The sequence below is a fragment of the Pristiophorus japonicus genome, chromosome 20, assembly GCF_044704955.1.
Source record: "Pristiophorus japonicus isolate sPriJap1 chromosome 20, sPriJap1.hap1, whole genome shotgun sequence".
NCBI lineage: Eukaryota > Metazoa > Chordata > Chondrichthyes > Pristiophoridae > Pristiophorus > Pristiophorus japonicus.
The window spans coordinates 15,882,245-15,905,563 of NC_091996.1; the positions used below are offsets into that span (position 1 = coordinate 15,882,245).

The window sequence follows — 23,319 nt, forward strand, 5'->3', positions numbered from 1 at the left end:
CTATTTTTGTTCACAAAAGTGTTGGGAGAAAGCCTGACGTCACTTTGGCTTTGCTCAGAGCAGCAAGATGCAATCCCGCTGGGAACGTTGTCAGCATTGTGTGTGTGCATGGTACTGGTCAACGCTGTCGGACTGGAGTCGGGATTATGATGTGTGAACCACACTCGTCTCACGTCACTTCATTGTGCGGTCAACATGAACAGGGAATAAACCTGTGTGGAAGGGAGCCAGACTAGGAAAGTTGAGCATTCATAGTCCAGTCTATGCAGAGTTAGCTGATCTTGGCAAGGGGAGAAGTAGAGAGAAAGAAAGACTTGGGGTTCAATTTTCGCCACCATTGGGCACCGTTTTTTTGGCGTCCGCTGATGTTTTTGGAGCAATCGTGAATTTGCAACTTTCCTCAAAGTTTGTACGCTGGCGGTGACTGTCAGCACGGATTTTTTGTACGCCAGGTTTTTTTGGCATAGGTCTGGGTGAAAACTGATTTCCGCGCCTTTTTTGGCCCTTTAAGCGATTTTCGCCAACACCAATTATCTTCAGGACAGCACAGGGTGGCCTTGAGAACCGATCAGAAAAACCCTACATTAAGTTAAGGAAATCGGCGCTGCGTATATTTCTGAGCTTTTGGAGCAAGAGAAGAAGACAATTTAAAATACAAATTCCTGAAGATTTTTGCAGAGGGAACTCGGAAAATAACTCGGAAAGTTAATTTTTCCCACAGAAGGTTAGAAATTAAATTCTTTCCACATAATGTTTAGAACATGAGAATGTTATGTGAGAAGGCAAATTGTGATTCCACCCCACCACACAACCTCTGTTCACCGGACTCCAGGCACGGGTCAGAGGCATGCCAGCTGGCCAGCGGCAGGACCGTTCCCTCGGCCGGACACAAGCACAGGAGCTCAGCGCTTGGAATCCCCTCCCCCCCTCGGGCTTCTTTCCAAGCTGAGCACCAATCTCCTGCGTTCCAGCGATCCTGCTGGCCGACAATCCGACCTGTGCCTCGAGCATCGGAGACGGCACTACAATTTTGTGCACAGCAGCAAACATGCACATTTCGCCCAATGTTATCATTGAAGTGCCATAAATCACCGTGCGTCGCATCTCCATAGAGACAGAGCCTAGTATTGCGCATGCGCAGACCAGGTTCACAAGCTCTTGGTCCAGACCAGGAAGTTTACTGTGGATGCATGGGCACACCCGTCACATGGAAAAAGTGATTTATTTTCCCCGCTGCATGCTCAGAGACTTTTTGGCGCACACTTGAAGCTCCATCCCTAGACTTAACTTCGGGTTCCGCAGCGCCAAAATTAAATCTTGCTCTGGTGAAAGTTGCAACTTTTTTTTCGGCACAATCGGGCACAAAATAAATCGGCTGTTAATCCTCCTGGGCGCCAAAAATCGGCAAATTGAGCACTTGGATTTATATAGCACCTTTCACGACCACCGGACGTCTCAAAGCGCTTTACAGCCAATGAAGTACTTTTGGAGTGTAGTCACTGTTGTAATGTAGGAAACGTGGCAGCCAATTTGCGCACAGCAAGCTCCCAGGGGAGCGCCACTGCGAACTCTGCAGGACCCCCGAAAGTCTCCAGTAGGCCACCAGAGTGCCGGGCTGCACGATCGTGGGCCGGACCACGCAACATCGACGGAGCACGGGCCGACTAGTGAGTTGGCCGAAGAAAAAAATAAATGGCGCGCACAGCGCAGCGCACCTCAACCTTCGACCTCCGCCCCGGGAGCGGAGGTCGGCTCGGTTCTCAAGGGGCGCCAGGCAATTTCTGCCGCGGGGCGGAAAGGAGTCGCCATGGGGCGCAAATGGGGTTGCCACCAACGCCGATGACGTCATCACTGGAGGCGGGTTCGACTAGTGGGGTGCGGGGCTACTGTGTTCACACCTCCGCTCACTCCTGCACAGTTTCGCGGGAGCCGGTAGCCTCCCCACCCCCCCAGAAACAGTGTCAAGCCCCGTTAGCGCCCCCCCAGAGGCACTAACAGGAGGTGCAGAACAGAGTAATTTCGGCCCAAGAGTCCATACAGCAGCTCCCTGGGGGAGTGGAAGATCATCTCCCAGAACTGACGGCAAGGTTCAGATGTGAAATGTTTAAATATCTCATTCTTTGGCTATGCTTCAATCGCAGAACACTAAACTGACATTTACTTTAAAATAACCACTAGACCAGTGCCTTTGCCCAGATAGTGAGTGTCACAAAGGGACATTAATTGGAGCCTGGATCTATCTTGACTTGATGCCCATACATATACATTTTCTAGCAATCCAGAATGGTGACCCTGGCTGATTTTTATACTTTCATAGCCCGTGAATATTAAGGCCACTTAAAGCAGCTGAAATGCTGCCCTGGCTGAGGTCACCTCAGATCAGACTGGGCCTTGCTGGAGACCACTAGGCCGACAGGACTCTGTGCTAATGTGCATTGCTCTAAGATGAGCATTTACAACCAGATAATGCACACTGAGCAAAGCTCCATCTTCAGCTTGGTTGATGGATAACTGAGGGTGGGGATGGGGCGGGGCAGTCTGCCGAGCTGCTTTTTCCCCATCCTCCAGTCTCTAAGGTGGAACTTTCAACTTTGGCCGGAGGGGGGGAGGGGAGGAGTGGAGTGTAATAGGCATCCACTACCACCTGCTTCACACACCCCCGCCCAAGTGGAACGTTCTGCCCACTGTTTATCCTGATGTTGCCGGGAATAGAGAATTTTAGCTATGAGGAAAGATTGGATAGGCTGGGTTTGTTTTCCTTGGAACAGAGGAGGCTGAGGGGAAACCTTATTGAGATGTATAAGATTACGAGGGGCCTAGAAAGAGTGGATACGCAGGACTTATTGCCCTTAGCAGAGGGGTCAATAACCAGGGGGCATAGATTTAATGTAATTCGTGAAAGGTTTAGAGGGGATTTAAGGGGAAATTTCTTCACCCAGAGGTTGGGGTGGGGGTCTGGAACTCACTGCCTGAAAGGGTGGCAAAGGCAGAAACCCTCACCACATTTATGTGCACTTGAAGTGCTGTAACCTACAGGGCTATGAGCCAAGAGCTGGAAAGTGGGATTAGGCTGGATAGCTCTTTGTCGGCCGGCGCGGACACAATAGGCCGAAATGGCCTCCTTCTGTGCTGTAACTTTCTATGATTCTACGATTTCATACTACATATACTTGCATTGGTGGCAGTTCAGATAAGGTTCACTAGGTTGATTCCTGAGATGAAGGGGTTGTCTTATGAGGTTAGGTAGAACAGGTTGGGCCTATACTCATTGGAGCTTAGAAGAATGAGAGGTGATTCTCACTGAAACATAAAAGATTCTGAGGGGGCTTGACAGGGTCGATGCTGAGAGGATATTTCACCTCGTGGGGAAATCTAGAACTAGGGGGCATAGTTTCCGAATAAGGGGCCGCCCATTTAAGACGGAGATGAGGAGGAATTTCTTCTCTCAGTGGGTCGTGAATCCTTGGAATTCTCTGCCCCAGAGAGCTGTGGAAGCTGAGTCATTGAATATATTCAAGGTGGAGATGGACAGATTCTTGAACTACGGCGGAGTCAAGGGATCTGGGGTACAAGTAGAAAAGTGGAGTTGAGGCCAAAATCAGATCAGCCATGGTCTTATTGAATGGCGGAGCAGGCTCGAGGGGCCAGAAGTCCTACACCTGCTCCTATTTCGTATGTTCTTATGTACGATTCCCAAGTTATCGAGTAGAAAAACATTAAATGGAAGTTGTTCCATCTCTGAGGAGAGAGGAGTGAGAAATAATTCAAGGGGAGAATTAGACCCGGTTGGTCCGAGCATCTCTTAACAAACAGCTACAAGGGGCACCCGAGCAGGCCATGTACCTGCTCTCTCAGTCACACAGCTGTCGGACAAGGTGGGAAGGGGGATCATTCCAAAAATGAAGTTGTGTAAAGCCAAAGAACGATGGCTGAAAGCTAATCCTCCATCTATCAGTCTGGCTGAAAGTCTCCAGTCCCACTCAACACAAAGAAGCCAACTTGAACGTTAGCAAGGAATCAAATCGCAGTCCAAATACAGCCCACACAAACATGACTCAATGATTTGAAATGAGCTGCTGCTTCCTCCAGCAAGGTCCCAGTGGACATGAAGTCACAACACCAGACTTGATACTAACTCAACACGCACTCGGAGTGATCGCAGCTCTAACAGCATGAGAGAACTGCAAGCTCTGGACTTGTGCGAGATGTGTTGCAGAGTTTGCAGCTCTCTCAGACTTCTCCTCTATTCCTGCTCCCTGCCTGTAAGCTTTCCCTTTACATCCACGAGGGCAAAAGCACAGTTCTGACGAAGGGCCATCGACCTGAAACGTTAACTCTGTTTCTCTCTCCACACATGCCCCCTGACCTGCTCAGTATTTCCAGCATTTTCTGTTTTATATTAAAGAAAAGAATGACTTGGATTTATATAGCACCTTTCACCACCACCGGATGTCTCAAACCACTTTACAGCCAATGAAGTACTTTTTGGAGTGTAGTCAGTGTTGTAATGTGGGAAACGCGGATCGTTTACATCCACTTGAGAGAGCAGACGGGCCTCGGATTAATGTCTCATTCGAAAGGCGGCACCTCAGCACTGCACTGGAGTGTCAGCCTATATTTTTGTGCTCAAGTCCCGGGAGTAGGACTTGAACTCACAACCTTCTGACTCAGAGGGGGATGTAAAAGATCCCATGGCACTATTTCAAAGAAGAGCAGGGGAGTTATTCCCGGTGTCCTGGCCAATATTTATCCCTCAATCAACATAACTAAAATATTTTATCTACACTCCAAAAGTACTTCATTGGCTGTAAAGCACTTTTTTTTTAGACATCTGGTGTTCGTGAAAGGCTCTATATAAATGTAATGCTTTCTTTCTTTTTCTCTTTGCTAGCTCTCTTCCCCTCTCTCATTCATTTTCAAGAAGACCCTCACAATCGGGCTCAATCGTTTCACGTCATCGAACGATAAAGGTAGACAAATGGAATAAGAACATAAGAAATAGGAGCAAGAGATGCCATACAGCCCCTCAAGCCCACTCCGCTATTCAATAAGATCATAGCTAATCTGATTTGGCCTCAGCTCTACTTTCCTGCCTGTTCCCCATAACCCTTGACTCCCCTATTGTTCAAGAATCTGTCTATCTCCACCTTAAATATATTCAAAGAACCAGCCTCCACTGCTCTCTGGGGCAGAGAATTCCACAGATTTATGACTGAGAGAAGAAATTTCTCCTCATCGCCGTCTTCAATGGGCGGCCGCTTATTTTGAAACTGTGCCCATCGTTCTAGATTCCCCCACAAGGGGAAGCATCCTCTCTGCATCTACCTTGTCAAGCCCCCTCACTATAGGTTTCAATAAGAGTCAGTTGAGGCTTCGAACTAAGGTGCAGGGCCGCGGGCTGCTGAAGTGCAGATGACCATGAAATAAAGTGTAAGGATGTATGATACACTGCGAAGGTAATCTGTGCTGTGGTATTGTAATTTTTACAGCACCGCCCAGTGGGCTACTGTGGCATTGCAGCCATTGCTGTTTACAACAATAAAGAGGGAACAAGTCACGTGACTGGCTTCCTGAAGTTATCAGCCATCTTAAAGTCTGTGTGTGTTTGTGAGGTCGTATCGAAAACATAACAGGTATACTGAGAGCTCGGCCTGTTATTGTAATATACAGGAAGGAGCTCCAGACCGGTTGTTAATAAAATCGTTGTCTGCCAACTTTAGTGCCATGTCGTTCTTGACCAGTAGGTACTTCGAAATACAAACAGTGGCAGGGAAAGTAAATGTCGAATCAATCACAGCGGAAATGTGTGGTTTTATCCATACCGTAGACATTCACTTTGAAGTGTTTGCTCTGCTGCCCAGCTGCGTTGAGGGCAACACACTGATAGATTCCCTGATCGATGAGGCTGGCTGTCGGAATCCGTAACATCTGCCCCTCTTCTGTAAACTCCATGTGTTTGGCGCCCAGAGACAGGCCCCTAATAACCAACAAAAATTGAGCAGTTAAACAGATAGGACTAAAGGCAGGACTCACAGACGCTCTCTCTCCCCACACATTTAAATAAATAACACACGTATATAAACAGGTTGCCCAGCTCTTAGTCATTTATTACAGGTGTGCTATTCTCTATACTATATACACGCTGCACTATTCCTCATTATAATACAGGGTGGGCTATACTCCAGATATGGAGTGTGCTATACACAGGGTGTAGCATTCTCCATATTATGCACAGGGTGTGCTATTCCAATAACATATACAGGACACTATTTTCCCTAGAGTATATACAGGGTGAGTTATTCTCTGGAATAAATACTTATCTGTGTGCGATTCATTGTAAATATAAATATATAAATAAAATTACAACAGTGACTACACTCCAAAAGTACTTAATTGACTGTAAAGCGCTTTGAGACGTCCGGCGGTAGTGAAAAGCACTTTTTAAATGTAAGTCTGACTTTCTTTCTTTCTATATATAGGTGCTCTTTATGATATATGATATAAGGGTTATGGGGAGCGGGCAGGGAAGTGGGGTTGAGGCCAAGATCGGATCAGCCATGATTTTATTGAATGGGGAGCAGGCTTGAGGGGTTGAATGGCCTACTCCTGTTCCTATTTCTTATATACTTGTTATATCTACAGAGTGCACATTTCCTATAGTACATAAAGAGAGCCTTATTCTCTAGAATATAAATATATATATATATATAAAAAAGGTGTGCTGTTCATATATAATGTGCTATATACATAGTGCACTATTTCCTATAATACATACAGGCTGCACTATTCTCTGTAATGTATATAAAAGCTGTGCTCTCTCTATCTAAGCTCACACATAAAGAATAGTTGTATTTCGGAGGGTGGCTGCAATCAATGGACCCAAATCCCAGAATGAGTCAGCGCCCTCAGGGAGAAAAACGGGGCGAAACGGTGCTGGGAGCAGGGTGAAGAAAACAAGACCCGGATCCTCGTACTTACTCTCCATCCTTACTCCAGGCAATGTGTGGAAAAGGAAATCCGCTGGCCCGGCACTGGAGCACCAGCTCAGAATTCACCGAAACGCCCACCTCTTGAGTGATTCCCGATCCATAGATCGTGGCAGGCACTACAGGAAGAGCAAGATGCGAAAGTCATCAAACAACAACAACCTGCATTTATAGAGCGCCTTTACCGCAGTGAAACATCCCAAGGCGCTTCACAAGAGTATTATGCGATAATAGTTTGACACCGAGCCACACAAGTAGAAATTAGCGCAGATGACCAAAAGCTGGGTCAAAGAGGTATATTTTAAGAAGCGCGCCTTGAAGGAGGAAAGAGAGGTAAAGAGGCGGAGAGCTTTAGGCAGGGAGTTCCAGAGCTTGGGGGCCCAGGCAACAGAAGGCACGGCCACCGATGGTTGAGCGATTATAATCAGGGATGCTCAAGAGGGCAGAATTAGAGGAGCGTAGACATCTCGGGGGGGAGGGGGGTTGTGGGGCTGGAGAAGATTACAGAGATAGGAAGGGACGAAGCCATGGAGGGGTTTGAAAATAAGGATGAGCATTTTGAAATCGAGGTGTTGCTTAACCGGAATTAAATGTGGGTCAGTGAGCAAAGGGGTGATGGGCGAGCGGGACTTGGTGCGAGTTAGGACACAGGCTGCTGAGTTTTGAATGACCTCTAGTTTACCTAGGGTAGAATGTGGGAGGCCGGCCAGGTGTGTGTTGGAATTGTCAAGTTTAGAGGTAACAAAGGCATGGATGAGGGCTTCAGCAGCAGATGAGCTGAGAGGCAAGGGCGGAGATGGGCGATGTTACGGAGGTGGAAATAGGCGGGTCTTGGTTATGCAACTGTGTCGGGAATCCTCGGTGAAGGGCCGAGGCCCAGGATTTCAGGATGTAGCCAAGGCTGGAAAGTCCCGATGATGCTAACTGCGGGTAATTAAAAAGCTTACAGATTACTGGAGAAAGAAAAAAAAACAGATGCAAGTAGCAAGTTCCACAGCTTTGAGAGCCGGGGGTGGATGAGTCAGAGAGAGTCAGTTGTGAGGAATCTTTGTTTCAACTCACTGAAGGGAGAAGGATGAGCAGGAAAAGTGGAGCGTAGGAGGAAAGCTCAGATTGTTGCACCAGCATTGAGCCTTACCCTGCACCAATAGATTGAAGTGTTTATTAACCGTTCCAGCGACATTAGCGGCGTTGCAGGAGTACACTCCAGAGTCCCCTTTGCGGGCTTTTGTGAGCCGCAGCAGACGGCCGACATTCAGAAGACGGACTCTGCCACTCTCCGACACCTTCAGGACAAAGAGCAATGAGAAACACAGCCATTTTATTTCTCCGCTGGCGACTGCTCCCCGAGGTCAAAGGTTACAGGTTGTCCGAGCAGCTGCCTGCTTATTACAGGGCAGCTCGTGGCCATCACCGTCAACACATATTCAGCATCTTCTCTTGGGGAAAAACTCCATGCAGTCCAAGGCCGAATACAGCTGTTATTGTGTCATTTACACATCTGCAGGCCTCATAGTTACGACCATAGTTACAGTCAAAGAATGGAGGTTTTAAGTCAGATCAATATTAGCTCAAGTCGTTATAATAACTGGTTAAGACTAAATGTGCAGGTTACTTAAAATGCACTAAATGCATTTAATCATTCTTCAAAAATATTAACTTTACCATTTAATGTTATTTCTCATCCAACACTATTTGCCCAGAAGCGCTTTCAGATAGTTACATTAAAAAAACAAAAGCAAAATACTGCAGATGCTGCAAATCTGAAATAAAAACAGACAATGCTGGAAATACTCAGCGGGTCAGGCAGCATCTGTGGAGAGAGATACAGAGTTAACGTTTCTGGTCGATGACATTTCGTCAGAACTTTTGACACAGGGTCATCAACCTGAAACGTTAACTCTGTTTCTCTCTCCACGGATGCTGCCTGACCTGCTGAGTATTTCCAGCATTTTCTGTTTTTATTCCATTAGAAAACAGATGGATGTCACATCGTTACATAGAGTGTCCAGCACAGAAACAGGCCGTTCGGCCCAACTGGACCATGCCGGGATTTATGCTCCACACAAGCCTCCTCCCACTCTACTACATCTCACCCCATCAGCATATCCTTCTATTCCTTTCTCCCTCAGGTGTTTATCTAGCTTCCCTTTAAATGCCTCTATGCTAGTAGCCTCAACCACTCCTTGTGGCAGCAAGTTCCACATTCTAACCACTCTCTGAGTAAAGAAGTTTCTCCTGAATTCCCTATTTATTAGTGACTATCTTATATTTATGGCCCTTGTTCTGGTCTCCCCCACAAGTTGAAACATCTTCTCTACGTCTACCCTATCAAACCCTTTCAGAATCTTAAAGTCCTCGATCAGGTCACCCCTTAGTCTTCTCTTTTTCTAGAGAAAAGAACCCCAAACTGTTCAATCTTTCCTGATAGGTATAGCCTCTCAGTTCTGGTATCACTCCAGCAAATCTTTTTTTGACCCTTCCCAGTGGCTGTGTGTGTTCAGGTTCAAATCCTGGTCTGTGTCCCGTTGGTTGACCTCACCCAGGATGTCCACAAGGGTGCTACAGCCCAACTCAGTGTAGAAAGCCAGGTTCCTGCTTGGCAGCCAATGGTACCTGCTGGACAATGCGTGTGTAGATGCCTGGCCAGGAAAGGATGGGGTGCAGCTATGAGGTTCTCCCTTTCCATGATTCAGTCGCCCACTGAGAGTCGAGGAACCCGTGTGTGAACCTTGGTTAGACCACACTTTGAGTACTGCATACCGTTCTGGTCGCCATATTATAAAAAGGATGTAGAGGCACTGGAGGTCTGAAGGTCTCCTCGTAGGACTGCTCCTGGGCACAGCCAAGGTGGCCATCAACTGGTCCAGGCAGCGGGCAGTCGAAGGGGTCGTTCAGCCCGACTGCCTGCCTCTCTTCCGCGATTACATCCAAGCCAGGGTGTCCCTGGAGATGGAGCACGCGGTGTCCACCGGTAGGCTTGCGGCCTTCCGCGAGAAGTGGGTGCTGGAGGGACTGGAGTGCATCATCACCAGTCCAACTCTAGCACCTTTCCTGGCCTCCACGTCATATAATGGTTAGAACCAGGCGTGTAACCTCTGGCGCGTCCGGGTATGAACTGGCGTATCGCTACATAGCACGCCGTTTTCATGCTGGGTTATCGTCCTACTTCTCCCCCTCTCCCCGTTTTAAGAACACCGACTGGCCACACATACCGGCTGCTCATTTTTGTACCAACTGAGGGTTGGTGTCGGGTTACCGCTGGCATCGCACTCCAAGGTCAATGGCTGGTTAATCACTGCAGTGATGTTCTGCACTCGGTCGTTGTCCCGAATCTCGGGGGGAACTGGAATGAGAGTAAAGGACAGAGGAAGGGAGGGGGATCAAGCTCTCATTCAAATCAACAGAAAACACAGTTGGTGGGAACAACCTGTTGTCTTTATGCTGTATCGCTGTGTTGTTGCCACACCAAGAATTTCCATGCAGCACTAAAAGGATAGAACAAAGCTGTTGGTGCAGCAAGATACCGGAGTGAGTCCTTCAACACATGGTTTCACATCATTCTCATTTCACACCAGTGAAAATCAACTAAGCATGTTTTCCAAAATAACTGCTCTGAAACTTTTTTTAAAAAACTGATGGACGATAGAACATAAGAACATAAGAAATAGGAGGAGTAGGCCATTCAGCCCCTCGAGCCTGCACAACCATTCAATAAGATCATGGCTGATCTTCTACCTCAACTCCACCTTCCCGCCCGATCCCCATATCCCTCGATTCCCTTAATATCCAAAAATCTAGCGATCTCTATCTTGAATATACTCGAAGACTGAGCCCCCACAGCCCTCTGGGGTAGAGAATTCCAAAGGTTCACCACCCTCTGAGTGAAGAAGATTCTCCCCATCTCAGTCCTAAATGGCCGACCCCTTATTCTGAGAGTGTGACCCCTGCTTCTAGACTCCCCAGCCGGGGGAAACATCCTCCCTGCATCTACCATGTCAACCCTTGTAAGAAATTTGTATGTTTTAATGAGGTCACCTCTCATTCTTCTAAACTCTAGAGAATATGGGACCGAAATTCAGTCCCGCCAGAAAGCTGGCGCTCCTAACCAGAAAAAGAGTTTTTACTGCCGTTTCGGAATAGGTCCCCCTCTTTCACGAAATTCACCTTTGTCTTTTTTTTTTGAATAGGCCAGGAAATTGGTCATAAAGAGGGCAGAAGTGCTGGTGAGAGGCGGAAGTGGAGGCGGGACGAATTCTCCGCCACTGTCACTCAGCAGCGGAGCGATGGTGATGTCATTGTGCATCTGCGTCACCACGTCTCTCGGCTCCGTTAAAAGGGAGAGAATCGGCCATCAGTCGCGATCTGACACTAGGGCACCCCAGGGAGGGTTTAGGCTGGGCCGGCGGCCCAGTACCAAGGAGGGGGTGCCGGGCTGCCTGTTGGCGGCCCGGCCGAACCCGTGGCTACCAATGTCAGGCCGACCTCGAAGTCGGCCGACAATTAAAATAAAATGGAGGCGCCGGCAGCACGCCGGCCCCTTTAAGGGCGGACGTGCCGCCCAGCTACACGCAGCTACCCGCCGGGGGAAACCTGTCAGTGGCACCGACCAGCGGCCGCTCCACTCCTGCGGGGCAGTTTCCCGCCAGTCGGTGTGGGGTCAGCACGTGCCCGACGGGCAGCACAGGTGGCGCAGAAACCCATTCCTGCCGCTCACGGCCCGGAGGCATTATAGGACGGGTCAGCCCATCCGTCTGTCCCCGGTCGGTAAGGCCTCTCCGCTCCATTCCCGTCTCTTAGAGGTGGTAATGGAGCTTAAGGCGGGGGTCATTTTGGCCCCCTTTACTCATATATTCAACTTGTAATAGGATGCCTCTTAATTTCTACTGACTGAAAAGGGCCGGCTCGGGTAACCTCAGTATGATTTCAGATCCAGCAGAAATTGCTTGTAAAGGGAGCTGGTAAACTCCTCCAAGGGGCTCCAGATTCCAGAGCTGGCTGAGAACCAAAATACCAGGTGCACAATAATGTTGATGATGGCAATAGTGGACTTGGATTTCTTATCTTCGACTAATTTTATTTTTGCAAAGGTATGAATACTTTTCTCTCTCGTTTTTCCAGTGGTCTCTCCCAGGCATCAGACATGGCCACAGGATGGGCGGACAACCTGCTCCCAGACCTCTACCTCAAGCTGCGGCACCAATGACTGCTTCAGATTGGCAACTCTAAGCGAGCGAGATTACGGCGGTGAATCTGCGTCCCACTGGTTCACAGTACAGTGGGCTGGTGCTCCAGTGTACGCCTTCACTGCTCAGCCTGTAAAGACGTGTAACAGCTCCCACATCACAAAAAAAGCCTTAAACAGAGCAACACGCTGTTCTGAAGTTTAATCGACCATATAAATGTGCGATGAGAACAGTGCCCCGAATGAGCCAGTGCCAGACATAAAGCGAACAGTTGGAGTTGTAACGTGCCAGCTCTCAATATAACTTTGTGGCAAGCTAACTCAAAGTACGGTCAAAGCAAAAAGTGCCGCCAAGGAATGTAATTCCTCCCCAGCAGAAGGAACACCACAATCCCGTGGGGAACTCCAGTCCAACTGTGCAGCCAAAAGCTAATGCAACTCCCCAAACTGAACCAAGTGACTTGGAGTGTGTAATGTATGCACCTGTGAGTATACCAGGGTGTCCCTGGAGATGGAGCACGCGGTGTCCATCGGTACGCTCGGGGCCTTCCGCGAGAGGTGGGCGCTGGAGGGACTGGAGTGCATCATCACCCTCGGTAACCAACTTTTAATTTGATTTTAAATGTCTAAAGTTTAATTCGTTTAAGTTGGCGGTTTTAGTGCCCCCCCCTCCCCCTTTTAGCCAGGGGGCACTTGTATAATGTGTATTTTAGTGCCATCAAAAAAAAATACAAAACCAAAAAAATGGGGGCAGTTGAAAAGTTTTTGGAGTGTGCCTCCCCCCCGCCCTTAATCAGGGGGCACTTGATTATTTGTTTTCTACAAAAATAGTTGTAGCACTGTTGTGTTTGGCATGGCTTATCACAAGACTCAATAAAACCCCAGCCAGTTGAGTTCAGGATGAGGCAGGTGGTTGTGAGCCCAGTGGATGAACTGGTAATGTGTAGTGTGATTGTTAAACCTTTTGCTAATAAACCGACTAATTCTCAATAGCAATTTGTTGCTATGAATTCTATCACTTAGAACCCATGAAGCAAATACATTACAGAATGGCAGATTAATCTCGGGTCTCCTAACTCACAACCTTTGAGTCGGGAGTCAGTCCTTTGACAATCCAAGCTACTGGGACGTCATACATTCCAGAAATACTTTTCGATGCCACAAGCCATTTGTCTCATTAAAAATGCCATGTGCTAACCTTTTGGACACTTGGCCAGGGGCCCCAAGTTCAGATCCCTGTCTCGGTATTGGTTGAACTATCAGTTTCTTCAGCACAATAACAGTTCAAGTCGGACATAGTTTAACTTCACACCTCAAACATTTACCTCTGACTTTCAATCGATACTTCTTTTTGGTAGAGCCAGCCTCATTCGTTGCAATACACAAATAATCTCCGCTGTCATAGGGTGAAGCCGAATCAATTAGAAGGGAGCCATCCTCCAGTATCGAGATTCCTGGTTCGTTCACTGGCAGTTCCAACCCATTCTGTAGCCAACGTATAACTGGTGGAGGAGATCCTGGGGACATATAAACAGGAAAGGTCAAGCGAGTTACAGGTATCATGAGAGCATATTAATAAAAGGGTTCAAATAGAATATGGAAAATGTTTGTTCAGGATATTCGTACATTACATTAAATTAGGAGTCTTAGTGAGTGTGCAGATGGGAATAGGAAGTTACAAAGGGAGATAGACAGATTGTGAGTGGGAAAAGCTGTGGCAGATGGAGTTCAATGTGGGGAAATGTGAGGTCATCCTGTAAAGATGTCTAGCCTACAGTTCTGGTCACCACATTACAGGAAAGATGTGATTGCACTAGAGAGGGTGCAGAGGAGATTTGCGAGGATGTTGCCTGGACTGGTGAATTTTAGCTATGAGGAAAGATTGGATAGGCTGAGTTTGTTTTCTTTGGAACAGAGGAGACTGAGGGGAGACCTCATTGAGGTGTATAAAATTAGGAGAGGCCGGGATAGAGTGGATAGGAAGGACCTATTTACCTTAGCAGAGGGGTCAACAACCGGGGGGCATAGATTTAAAATAATTGGTGGGTTTAGAGGGGATTTGAGGGGAAATTTCTATCACCCAGAGGGTGGTGGGGGTCTGGAACTCACTGCCTAAAGAGTGGTAGAGGCAGAAACTCTCACCACATTTAAAAGTACTTGGATGTGCACTTGAAGTGCCGTAACCTATAGGGCTATGGACCAAGAGCTGGAAAGTGCGATTAAGCTGGATAGCTCTTTGTTGGCCGGCGCGGACATGATGGGCCGAATGGCCTCCTTCCGTACTGTAAATTTCTACGACTCTATGAAAGACAAATCAGATTAGTTTCTTAATGGCGAGAGACTAGGAACTGTGGAGGAGCCCGAGGGATTTGGGTGCCCAGCAATGTTCCCTTTAAGCTCCGGGGTCCTGCGCAGCCAATGAGCTGGCTTTTCAATTGAGAAAAAAATGTGCATGCCTTAAAGGGGCTAAGCAGCCCCCAAAAAAACTTACAAGGAACACTGGTGTCCAGGCAAATCATTAACGCTAGTGCACAGGTACATAAACTGATCAAAAATACTAATGGAATATTTGCCTTTATCTCAAGGGTGCTGGGAATCAAACACTTACATTTATATAGCGCCTTTCACGACCACCAAACCTCTCAAAACGCTTTACAGCCAATGAATTATTGTTGTAGTGTAGGGAAACGTGGCAGCCAATTTGCGTACAGCAAGCTCCCACAAACAGCAATGTGATCATGAGCAGATAATCTGTTTTTTAGTGATGTTGATTGAGGGATATATATTGGCGAGGATACTGGGGATAACTCCCCTGCTCTTGTTCGAAATAGTGCCATGGGATCTTTTACATCCACCCGAGAGAGCAGACGGGGTAAGCACTCCCTCAGCACTGCACTGGAGTGTCAGCCTGGATTTTTGTGCTCAAGTCTCTCGAGTGGGACTTGAACCCACAACCTTCTGACTCAGAGACAAGTGTACTGTCACTTTGAGGATTTAGGTTCTGGATCAAAGTGAACAACCTGGAGGTTAATAATCTCTTAAACTAACCCCAATCTCACACACTAGACGCATTAAGGAAATTAGATACATCAACATGTAGCTAGAAAGATGTAGATCGCTAGGAGATTGCGACATGTATCAGGTCAGGGGTTAACTCCACAGACAGGGCCGGGGTCACCTCAGCCAGACTGGTACTAACATTCTGGCAGAGACAGTAAGACAGTGCGGGAGGAACTAGAGATCACAATTTCAGACCACATTTTAGGTTTAAATTATTGACTGAATTTATTTTACAGAAGATAAAGAAGCAAAAAATTCATAATGGTCTCAAATCTTCAAACATAGTCAACTTTTATACTTCCTGCCCAGCCTAAATCTATTGTATGTAAACTGCTTTCAGTCACATTCTATCCTGCTCAAGAATCTAGATAACTGTCGGCTCCGGGAATTTTCTTGGGGATTCTCCTGAAAGGCCTCCCTCCTGAAAGGCCTCCCACTGAACCCTTCTGACATGTGTATCCAGGGTTTCTGTCAATTTGCTGCCCAAGTTACAGCGGCCGATCGGGGGAATCCCCAGGCAAAGTTCTCAGCATTGGTTCGCGATGGGGTGGGATTTTCACCGCTCCACAATTGGTGGCCGTGACTTCAACTGCCTGGGTCGCAAGCTCTGGAACTCCCTCCCTAAATCTCTCCAGCCTCTCTCTACCTCTCTGTCCTCCTTGAAGATGCTCCTTAAAACCTACCTCTTTGACCAAGCTTTTGGTCACCTGTCCTAATATCTCCTTATGTGGCTCGCTGTCAAATTTTGTCTGTTAACGCTCCTGTGAAGCGCTGCGGGACATTTTACCACGCTGAAGGCTCTATATCTAAATGGTGGTTTTTGTTGGAGGATGTATGGATGATTATGGACCGATATAATGAAATAGTCCAAGGAACCTGATGGTTCCTATGCTGCTGTGGCAGGAGTGGGTCGAGAGGGGAATGTCGTCACAGACAGGAGGGAGAGCACACAGTTGGGATAGACAGTAGAAAGGGCCAGGAGAGATTTGGAGGCTTATTATGCTTTGTAAAACATTAGTCTAGAGGCTAATTTTACTCACCGCAAGGATTTAGTTTTTATAGAACAGTTTTTCACGCAAGCTCCTTAACTTAAAACAGATATCTTGAGATGGGTTGGGCACACTGACTATTTACTTACCTAATTTAAATAATTATCTGTGTAGTTGTTTAGTGAAACCCTTCCTTTTAGTCCCCAGGCTATAGTCAGAAATAGGAACCATATATCCCCTTTTCCTGAGTCATGCCACAGCACAATTATTTTTATTCAGGATGACATTTGAAATGTTTAAAAAATATAGATTTCCTTTTAAATAGTGATTCTATAAAAATGAAGAAATGAAAGAGCTTGAAGCCAGAATTAAAGAAAGGAATCCTGATGGCATGTTAGTGCATTGTGTTATGTATGAAGAAAGAGTCAGACTGAACACTGTGAGCTCAAAGTAAAGTGTGACCTTAGTATTTTATTGCAGGTCTCCAGAGTGCCTCTCTAACCTGTGAGGCCTCCTTAAGTACCTGTGCTCCCAAAGGATTGTGGGATCCCTTGTGACTCCAGGGGATGAGCCCTCTGGTGGCTGTACAGTGTATATACAAGTTTACATACATCACACTCACCCCCACCCCCCACCCCGCCCCCAAAGTCAACAGTGTAACTATTTACAAAGTGAGTCGATCTGGGGCCCTTCTTGCCCTGGTTCATCATCTTGGTGCAAATGCTGGTTTTGGTGAATCATCTGTTGCGCCCTCGCTGGGCTGCTGTGCAGCTGGCCTTGCCGGGCTGCCTGGTGTGGTGAGTCCTGTTGGGCTGCTATGGATGATGGGTTCTGCTTCGTGGCCAACCACGGTGTCGGTTGCCACTGGTGTGTATGTTGGAGGGTCAAAGAAGGTAGGGTCCAAGGTGGGTTGCTTAGGATAGTCTGTGAATCTGCGTTTGATTTGGTCCAAGTGTTTCTGGTGAATGAGTTCATTTGAAAGTTTGACCCGAAACACCCTGCTCCCCTCTTTGTCCACAAGAGTTCCAGGAAGCCACTTGGGACCTTGTACATAATTTCATACAAATACAGGATCATTGATTTCAATCTCGCGTGACACATTTGCGCTATCATGGTATGCACTTTGTTGAAGCCGCCTGCTCTCTACCTGTTCATGTAGATCAGGGTGGACTAACGAGAGCCTGGTCTTAAGTGCTCTTTTCATGAGTAGTTCAGCAGGTGGAATCCCAGTGAGCGAGTGGGGTCTCGTGCGGTAGCTAAGCAGGATTCGGGATAGGCAAGTCTGCAGTGAGCCTTCCGTTACCCTCTTCAAGCCTTGCTTGATGGTTTGCACTGCTCTCTCTGCCTGACCATTGGATGCTGGTTTATAGGGGCAGATGTAACATGTTTGATCCCGTTACGGGTCATGAATCTTTTGAACTCGGAACTGGTAAAACATGGTCCATTGTCGTTCACAAGGACATCGGGCAGACCGTGCATGGCAAACATGGCCCGCAGGCTTTCAGTGGTGGCAGCGGACGTGCTTGCCGACATTATCTCAAGGATCATTTTACCCAAGAACGGACCTGCATAGTCGACATGGACCCTAGACCACGGTTTGGAGGGTCAACACCATAAACTTAGTGGTGCCTCCCTGGGTGCATTGCTTAGCTGCGAGCATGTGTTACATTTGTGCACGCAGGACTCTAAGTCCGCATCGATACCGGGCCACCACACGTGGGATCTGGCTATCGCTTTCATCATTACGATGCCTGGGTGGGTACTGTGGAGGTCACTGATGAAGGTGTCTCTGCCCTTCTTGGGGACCACTACTCGATTGCCCCACAGAAGGCAGTCTGCCTGTACAGACATTTCATCTTTGCGCCGCTGGTACGGCTTTATCTCTTCCTGCATTTCCACTGGGACACTGAACCAGCTCCCGTGAAGCACACAGTTTTTTACTAGGGACAGTAAGGGGTCCTGGCTCGTCCAGGTTCTAATCTGTTGGACTGTGACTGGTGATTGCTCACTCTCAAATGCTTCCATAACCATGATTAAATCTGCGGGCTGCACCCCCGTGGTGGGCAATGGCAGCCTACTGAGAGCATCGGCACAGTTTTCAGTGCCTGCCCTGTGGCAGATGGCGTAGTTGTGTGCGGACGTGAGCGCCCATCTCTGGATGCGGGCCGATGCATTAGTATTTATCCCCTTACTCTCGGAAAACAGGGATATAAGTGGCTTATGGTCAGTTTCCAATTCAAATTTTAGCCCAAACAGGTATTGATGCATTTTCTTACCCCATAGACATATGCTAACGCTTCTTTTTCAATCATGCTGTAGGCTCTCTCAGCCTTGGACAGACTTCTGGATGCATAAGCAACCGATTGCAATTTCCCAAAATCATTAGCTTGTTGCAATACACACCCGACGCCATACGACGACGCAACACATGTTAGTAACAAACGTTTACATGGATCATACAACACAAGCAATTTGTTTGAGCATAACAATTTTCTAGCTTTTACAAAGGCATTTTCTTGGCTTTTGCCCCAAACCCATTCGTCCCCTTTACGCAGTAAGGCGTGCAGTGGTTCTAACAGTGTGCTGAGACCCGGTAAGAAGTTACCAAAGTAATTCAGGAGTCCAAGAAACGAAGCAGCTCCGTCACGTTCTGTGGCCTCGGTGCATTCTCGATTGCCTCCGTCTTCGAATCGGTGGGCCTGATGTCATCCCCCACGATCCTTCTCCCTAGGAGCTCTACTTCAGGCGCCAGAAAAACGCACTTCGAGTGTTTTAACCTGAGCCCCACGCGTTTGAGTTGACTAAGAACCTCCTCCAGGCTCTGCAGATGCTCGACTGTGTCCCAACCTGTAACCAAGATGTCGTCCTGGAAGACCACCGTGCGCGGGACCGACTTCAGTAAGCTTTCCATGTTTCTCTGGAATATCACACGGCTGATCGAATTCCAAACAGACATCTGATACAAATGAAGCGATCTCTGTGCGTGTTGATGCAGGTGAGGTCCTTCGATGATTGCTCCAGCTCCTGCATCATGTAGGTAGAGGTCAAGTTCAGCTCCGAGAACGTCTTTCCTCCCGCCAGCGTTGCAAAAAGGTCGTCGGCCTTTGGTAGTGGGTATTGGTCCTGCAGGGAGAAACGATTGATAGTTACTTTGTAACCACCACAGATTCTGATGGTGCCGTCACCCTTGAGGACTGGAACGATCGGGCTGGCCCACTCGCTGAATTCGATCGGTGAAATTATGTCCTCTCTTTGCAGCCGGTCCAGCTCGATCTCTACCCTCTCTCTCATCATGTACGGTACTGCTCTTGCCTTGTGATGAATGGGTCGCGCCCCCGTAATTAGGTGGATCTGCACGTTTGCTCCTTGGAACTTCCCAATGCCTGGTTCAAACAGCAAAGGGAACTTGTTTAAGACCTGGGCACACGACATGTCATCAGCGGGCGAGAGCGCTCGGACTTCATCCCAGTTCCAGCGTATTTTTCCCAGCCAGCTCTTGCCAAGCAGAGTGGGACCATCGCCCGGTACCACCCAGAGTGGTAGCTTCTGCACCGCTCCATCATAGGAGACCTTTACAGTGGCACTGCTGATTATGGGAATCAGTTCCTTTGTATAAGTTCTTAATTTCATGCGAATTGGAGTCAAGATTGGCCTCGAGACCTTGCTGTACCACAATTTTTCCAAAGTCTTTTTGCTCATGGTGGACTGGCTCGCACCCGTGTCCCGCTCCATTGACACCGGGAGTCCATTTAGTTCAACCTTCAGCATTATCGGGAGATACTTTGTGGTCAATGTGTGCACCCCATGTACCTCTGCCTTCTCAGTCTGAGGCTCTGGTTCGTCGTGATCCACCGTGGATCTGTCCTCCTCTGCAACATGGTGGTTTGCAGGATTAACAGGATTTGCAGCTTGCCTGCACATACGTTGGAGGTATCCCATTGTTCCACAGCCTTTGAAAATGTACCCTTTGAAGCAGCATGAATGGAAATGATGATCACCCCGCAGCACCAATAAGATGTTAATGGCCTTGCATTCATCACCCTTGATGGTGGACTCAGACATCTGCAGACGTGCAGCTGCAGGCATGTTGGGCCTGCTCTGTACGTTGCGATTTGAAAACAACATCACTTTGTTCACAGTACTTGTAGCAGCAATGTATGCTGAGAGATTTGCTTAGTATTGTCACTGGTGGCAATGAACGCCTGGGCTATCGCTATGGCTTTACTCAAGGTTGGGGTCACTACAGTCAAAAGTTTGCGACATATTATTTCTTGGCCAGTGCCAAGTACAAAAAAGTCTGAGCATGTGCTCCAAATGTCCTTCAAATTCGCAATGTCCTGCAAGGCGTTTTAGCTCGGCGACATAACTCACCACTTCCTGGCCTTCAGAACTTTTGTAGGTGTAGGACCGGTACCTCGCATCAGAACGCTTTCCTTTGGGTTCAGATGCTCCCGGACCAGTGTGCACAAATCATCGTACGATTTCTCTGTGGCTTTTGCTGGAGCAAGCACATTTTTCATGAAGCTATACGTTGATGCCCCGCAGACGGTGAGGAGAATCGCCCTTCGTTTGGCAGCGTTCGCTTCTCCTTCCAGCTTATTGGCCATGAAGTATTTGTCGAGTCACTCCACGAAGGTTTCCCAATCATCTTCCTCCGAAAATGTCTCCAGGATGCCCACTGTTCTCTGCATCGTTGGGTTCGCGATCTGTATCTCATCGCCAGTTGTTATGTATGAACAAAGAGTCTGACTGGATACTGTGAGCTCAAAGTAAAGTGTGAAATTAGTCTTTTATTGCAGGTCTCCAGAGTGCCTCTCCAACCTGTGAGGCCTCCTTAAGTACCTGTGCTCCCAAAAGGATTGTGGGATTCCTTGGGATCCAGGGAATGATCCCTCGGTGGCTGTACAGTGTATATACAAGTTTACATGTATAACACGTTTCATATTTTTGGAAAAAATATATACAGAGTTTTAAAAGCATGTTTCTATTAGGATTCCACAATGCGCTGAATGGACCGGTGCTTTCAGTTCATCCCATTTACATTAGCAAACAGTTTGCACAATTATGATGGGCCAAAGGGCTTCTTTTTGTGCTTGTGACATCAATGGTTTGTTCAGATTCACAAACATGATGAAGGCCCTGAAATTAAGTTGTATAAATGTTTAATGTGCTCAGCTGAAATTCCTCTCCGCTAGTTTAGCAGAGGGGTCAGCCCTCCGGTTTAAAATAAACGGATTGACACTTGCACTATGACAGCGGTTTGAGGAATTTCAGACAAACAACAACTTGCATTGATATAGCACCTTCAACATCGTAAAACGTCCCAAGGAGCTTCAACAGTAGCGACTATCAAACAGAATGGGACACTGAGCCATATAAGGAGATATTAGGACAGGTGACTAAAAGCTTGATCAAAGAGGTAGGTTTTAAGGAGGGTCTTATAGGAGGAAAGAGAGATAGAGAGGCAGAGAGGTTTGGGGAGGGAATTCCAGAGCTTAGGGCCCGGGCAGCTGAAGGCATGGCCCCCATTGGTGGAGCAATTAAATGGGGGCGGTGCAAGAGGCCAGAATTGGAGGAGGGTAGAGATCACATGGAGGGTTTGTCCACCAGTGTCCCACAGTATAAATTCAGAGCCCAACCTGAGACATTACCTGAGACGGCGAAAACGGACTTGATCATTCCCATCTCCCGAAAGCTTCTCCTGTCTCCAGACGGACAGTGGGAACCAAGAGGCAAAAGAACAAAGGTAAGGAAAAGATTTTAAACTTTAAATGCAAGAAGCACGGGATCCATTAGATATAAAATAGTTAGAATAGGTACAAAAGAGAAAAATTAAAATAAAAGACACAAAGAAAAAAATAAGAGGAAAGGGGGAAAGAAAAAAGACTTGTATTTATATCATCGGCAGTCCCTCGGAATCGAGGAAGACTTGCTTCCACTCTGAGCATGAGTTCTTAGGTGGCTGAACAGTTCAATACGAGAGCCACAGACTCTGTTGCAGGTGGGACAGATAGTCGTTGAAGGGAAGGGTGGGTGGGACTGGTTTGCCGCACGCTCTTTCCGCTGCCTGCGCTTGATTTCTGCATGCTCTCAGCGTCGAAACTCGAGGAGCTCAGCGCCGCCCCGGATGCACTTCCTCCACTTACGGTGATCTTTGGCCAGGGACTCCCAGATGTCAGTGGGGATGTCGCACTTTATCAGGGAGGCTTTGAGGGTGTCCTTGTAACGTTTCTGCTGCCCACCTTTGGCTCGTTTGCCGTGGGTGGGTTCTGAGTAGAGCGCTTATTTTGGGAGTCTCATATCTGGCATGCGAACTATGTGGCCTGCCCAGCAGAGCTGATCAAGTGTGGTCAATGCTTCAATGCTGGGGATGTTGGCCTGGACGAGGACGCTAATGTTGGTGCATCTGTCCTCCCAGGGGATTTGTAGGATCTTGCGGAGACATCATTGGTGGTATTTCTCCAGCGACTTGAGATGTCTACTGTACATGGTCCATGTTGCTGAGCCATACAGGAGGGCGGGTATTATTACAGCCCTGTAGACTATGAGCTTGGTGGCAGTGTTGAGGGCCTGGTCTTCAAGCACTCTTTTCCTTAGGTGGCCGAAGGCTGCACTGGTGCACTGGAGGCGGTGTTGGATCTCATCATCAATGCCTGATCTTGTTGATTGGAGGCTCCCGAGATAAAGGAAGTGGTCCACGTTGTCCAGGGCCACGTCATGGATTTTGATATCTGAGGGGCAGTGCTTTGTGGCGAGGACAGGCTGGTGTAGGACCTTTGTCTTACTGATGGCCCATGCTTTTGTACGCCTCAATAAATATGTCGACTATGTCCTGGAGTTCAGTCTCTGTGTGTGCACAGACGCAGGCATCATCTGCGTACTGTAGCTCGATGACAGAGGTCGGAGTGGTCTTCGACCTGGCCTGGAGACGGCGAAGATTGAACAGCTTCCCACTGGTTCTGTAGTTTAGTTCCACTCCAGCGGGGAGCTTGTCAACTGAGGTGGAGCATGGCAGCGAGGAAGATTGAGAAGAGGGTCGGGGTGATGACACAGCCCTGCTTGACCCCGGTCCGGACATGGATTTTCCTCAACCGTCTTC

General features: G+C 47.9%; 1 protein-coding gene across 1 annotated transcript in view; it reads right to left on the reverse strand.

Annotated features, from left to right (window-relative positions):
* LOC139233090 (hemicentin-1-like) overlaps nucleotides 1-23,319 on the reverse strand; it is a 530,358-nt gene that overhangs the window by 314,143 nt on the left and 192,896 nt on the right. Inside the window, exons 26-30 of the mRNA XM_070863608.1 lie at nucleotides 13,497-13,688; nucleotides 10,202-10,332; nucleotides 8,125-8,272; nucleotides 6,979-7,105; nucleotides 5,823-5,977 (exon numbers count right to left, since the gene is read on the reverse strand). Coding sequence (XP_070719709.1) covers nucleotides 5,823-5,977; nucleotides 6,979-7,105; nucleotides 8,125-8,272; nucleotides 10,202-10,332; nucleotides 13,497-13,688 — 753 coding nt within the window. The remainder of the gene's footprint in view (nucleotides 1-5,822; nucleotides 5,978-6,978; nucleotides 7,106-8,124; nucleotides 8,273-10,201; nucleotides 10,333-13,496; nucleotides 13,689-23,319) is intronic.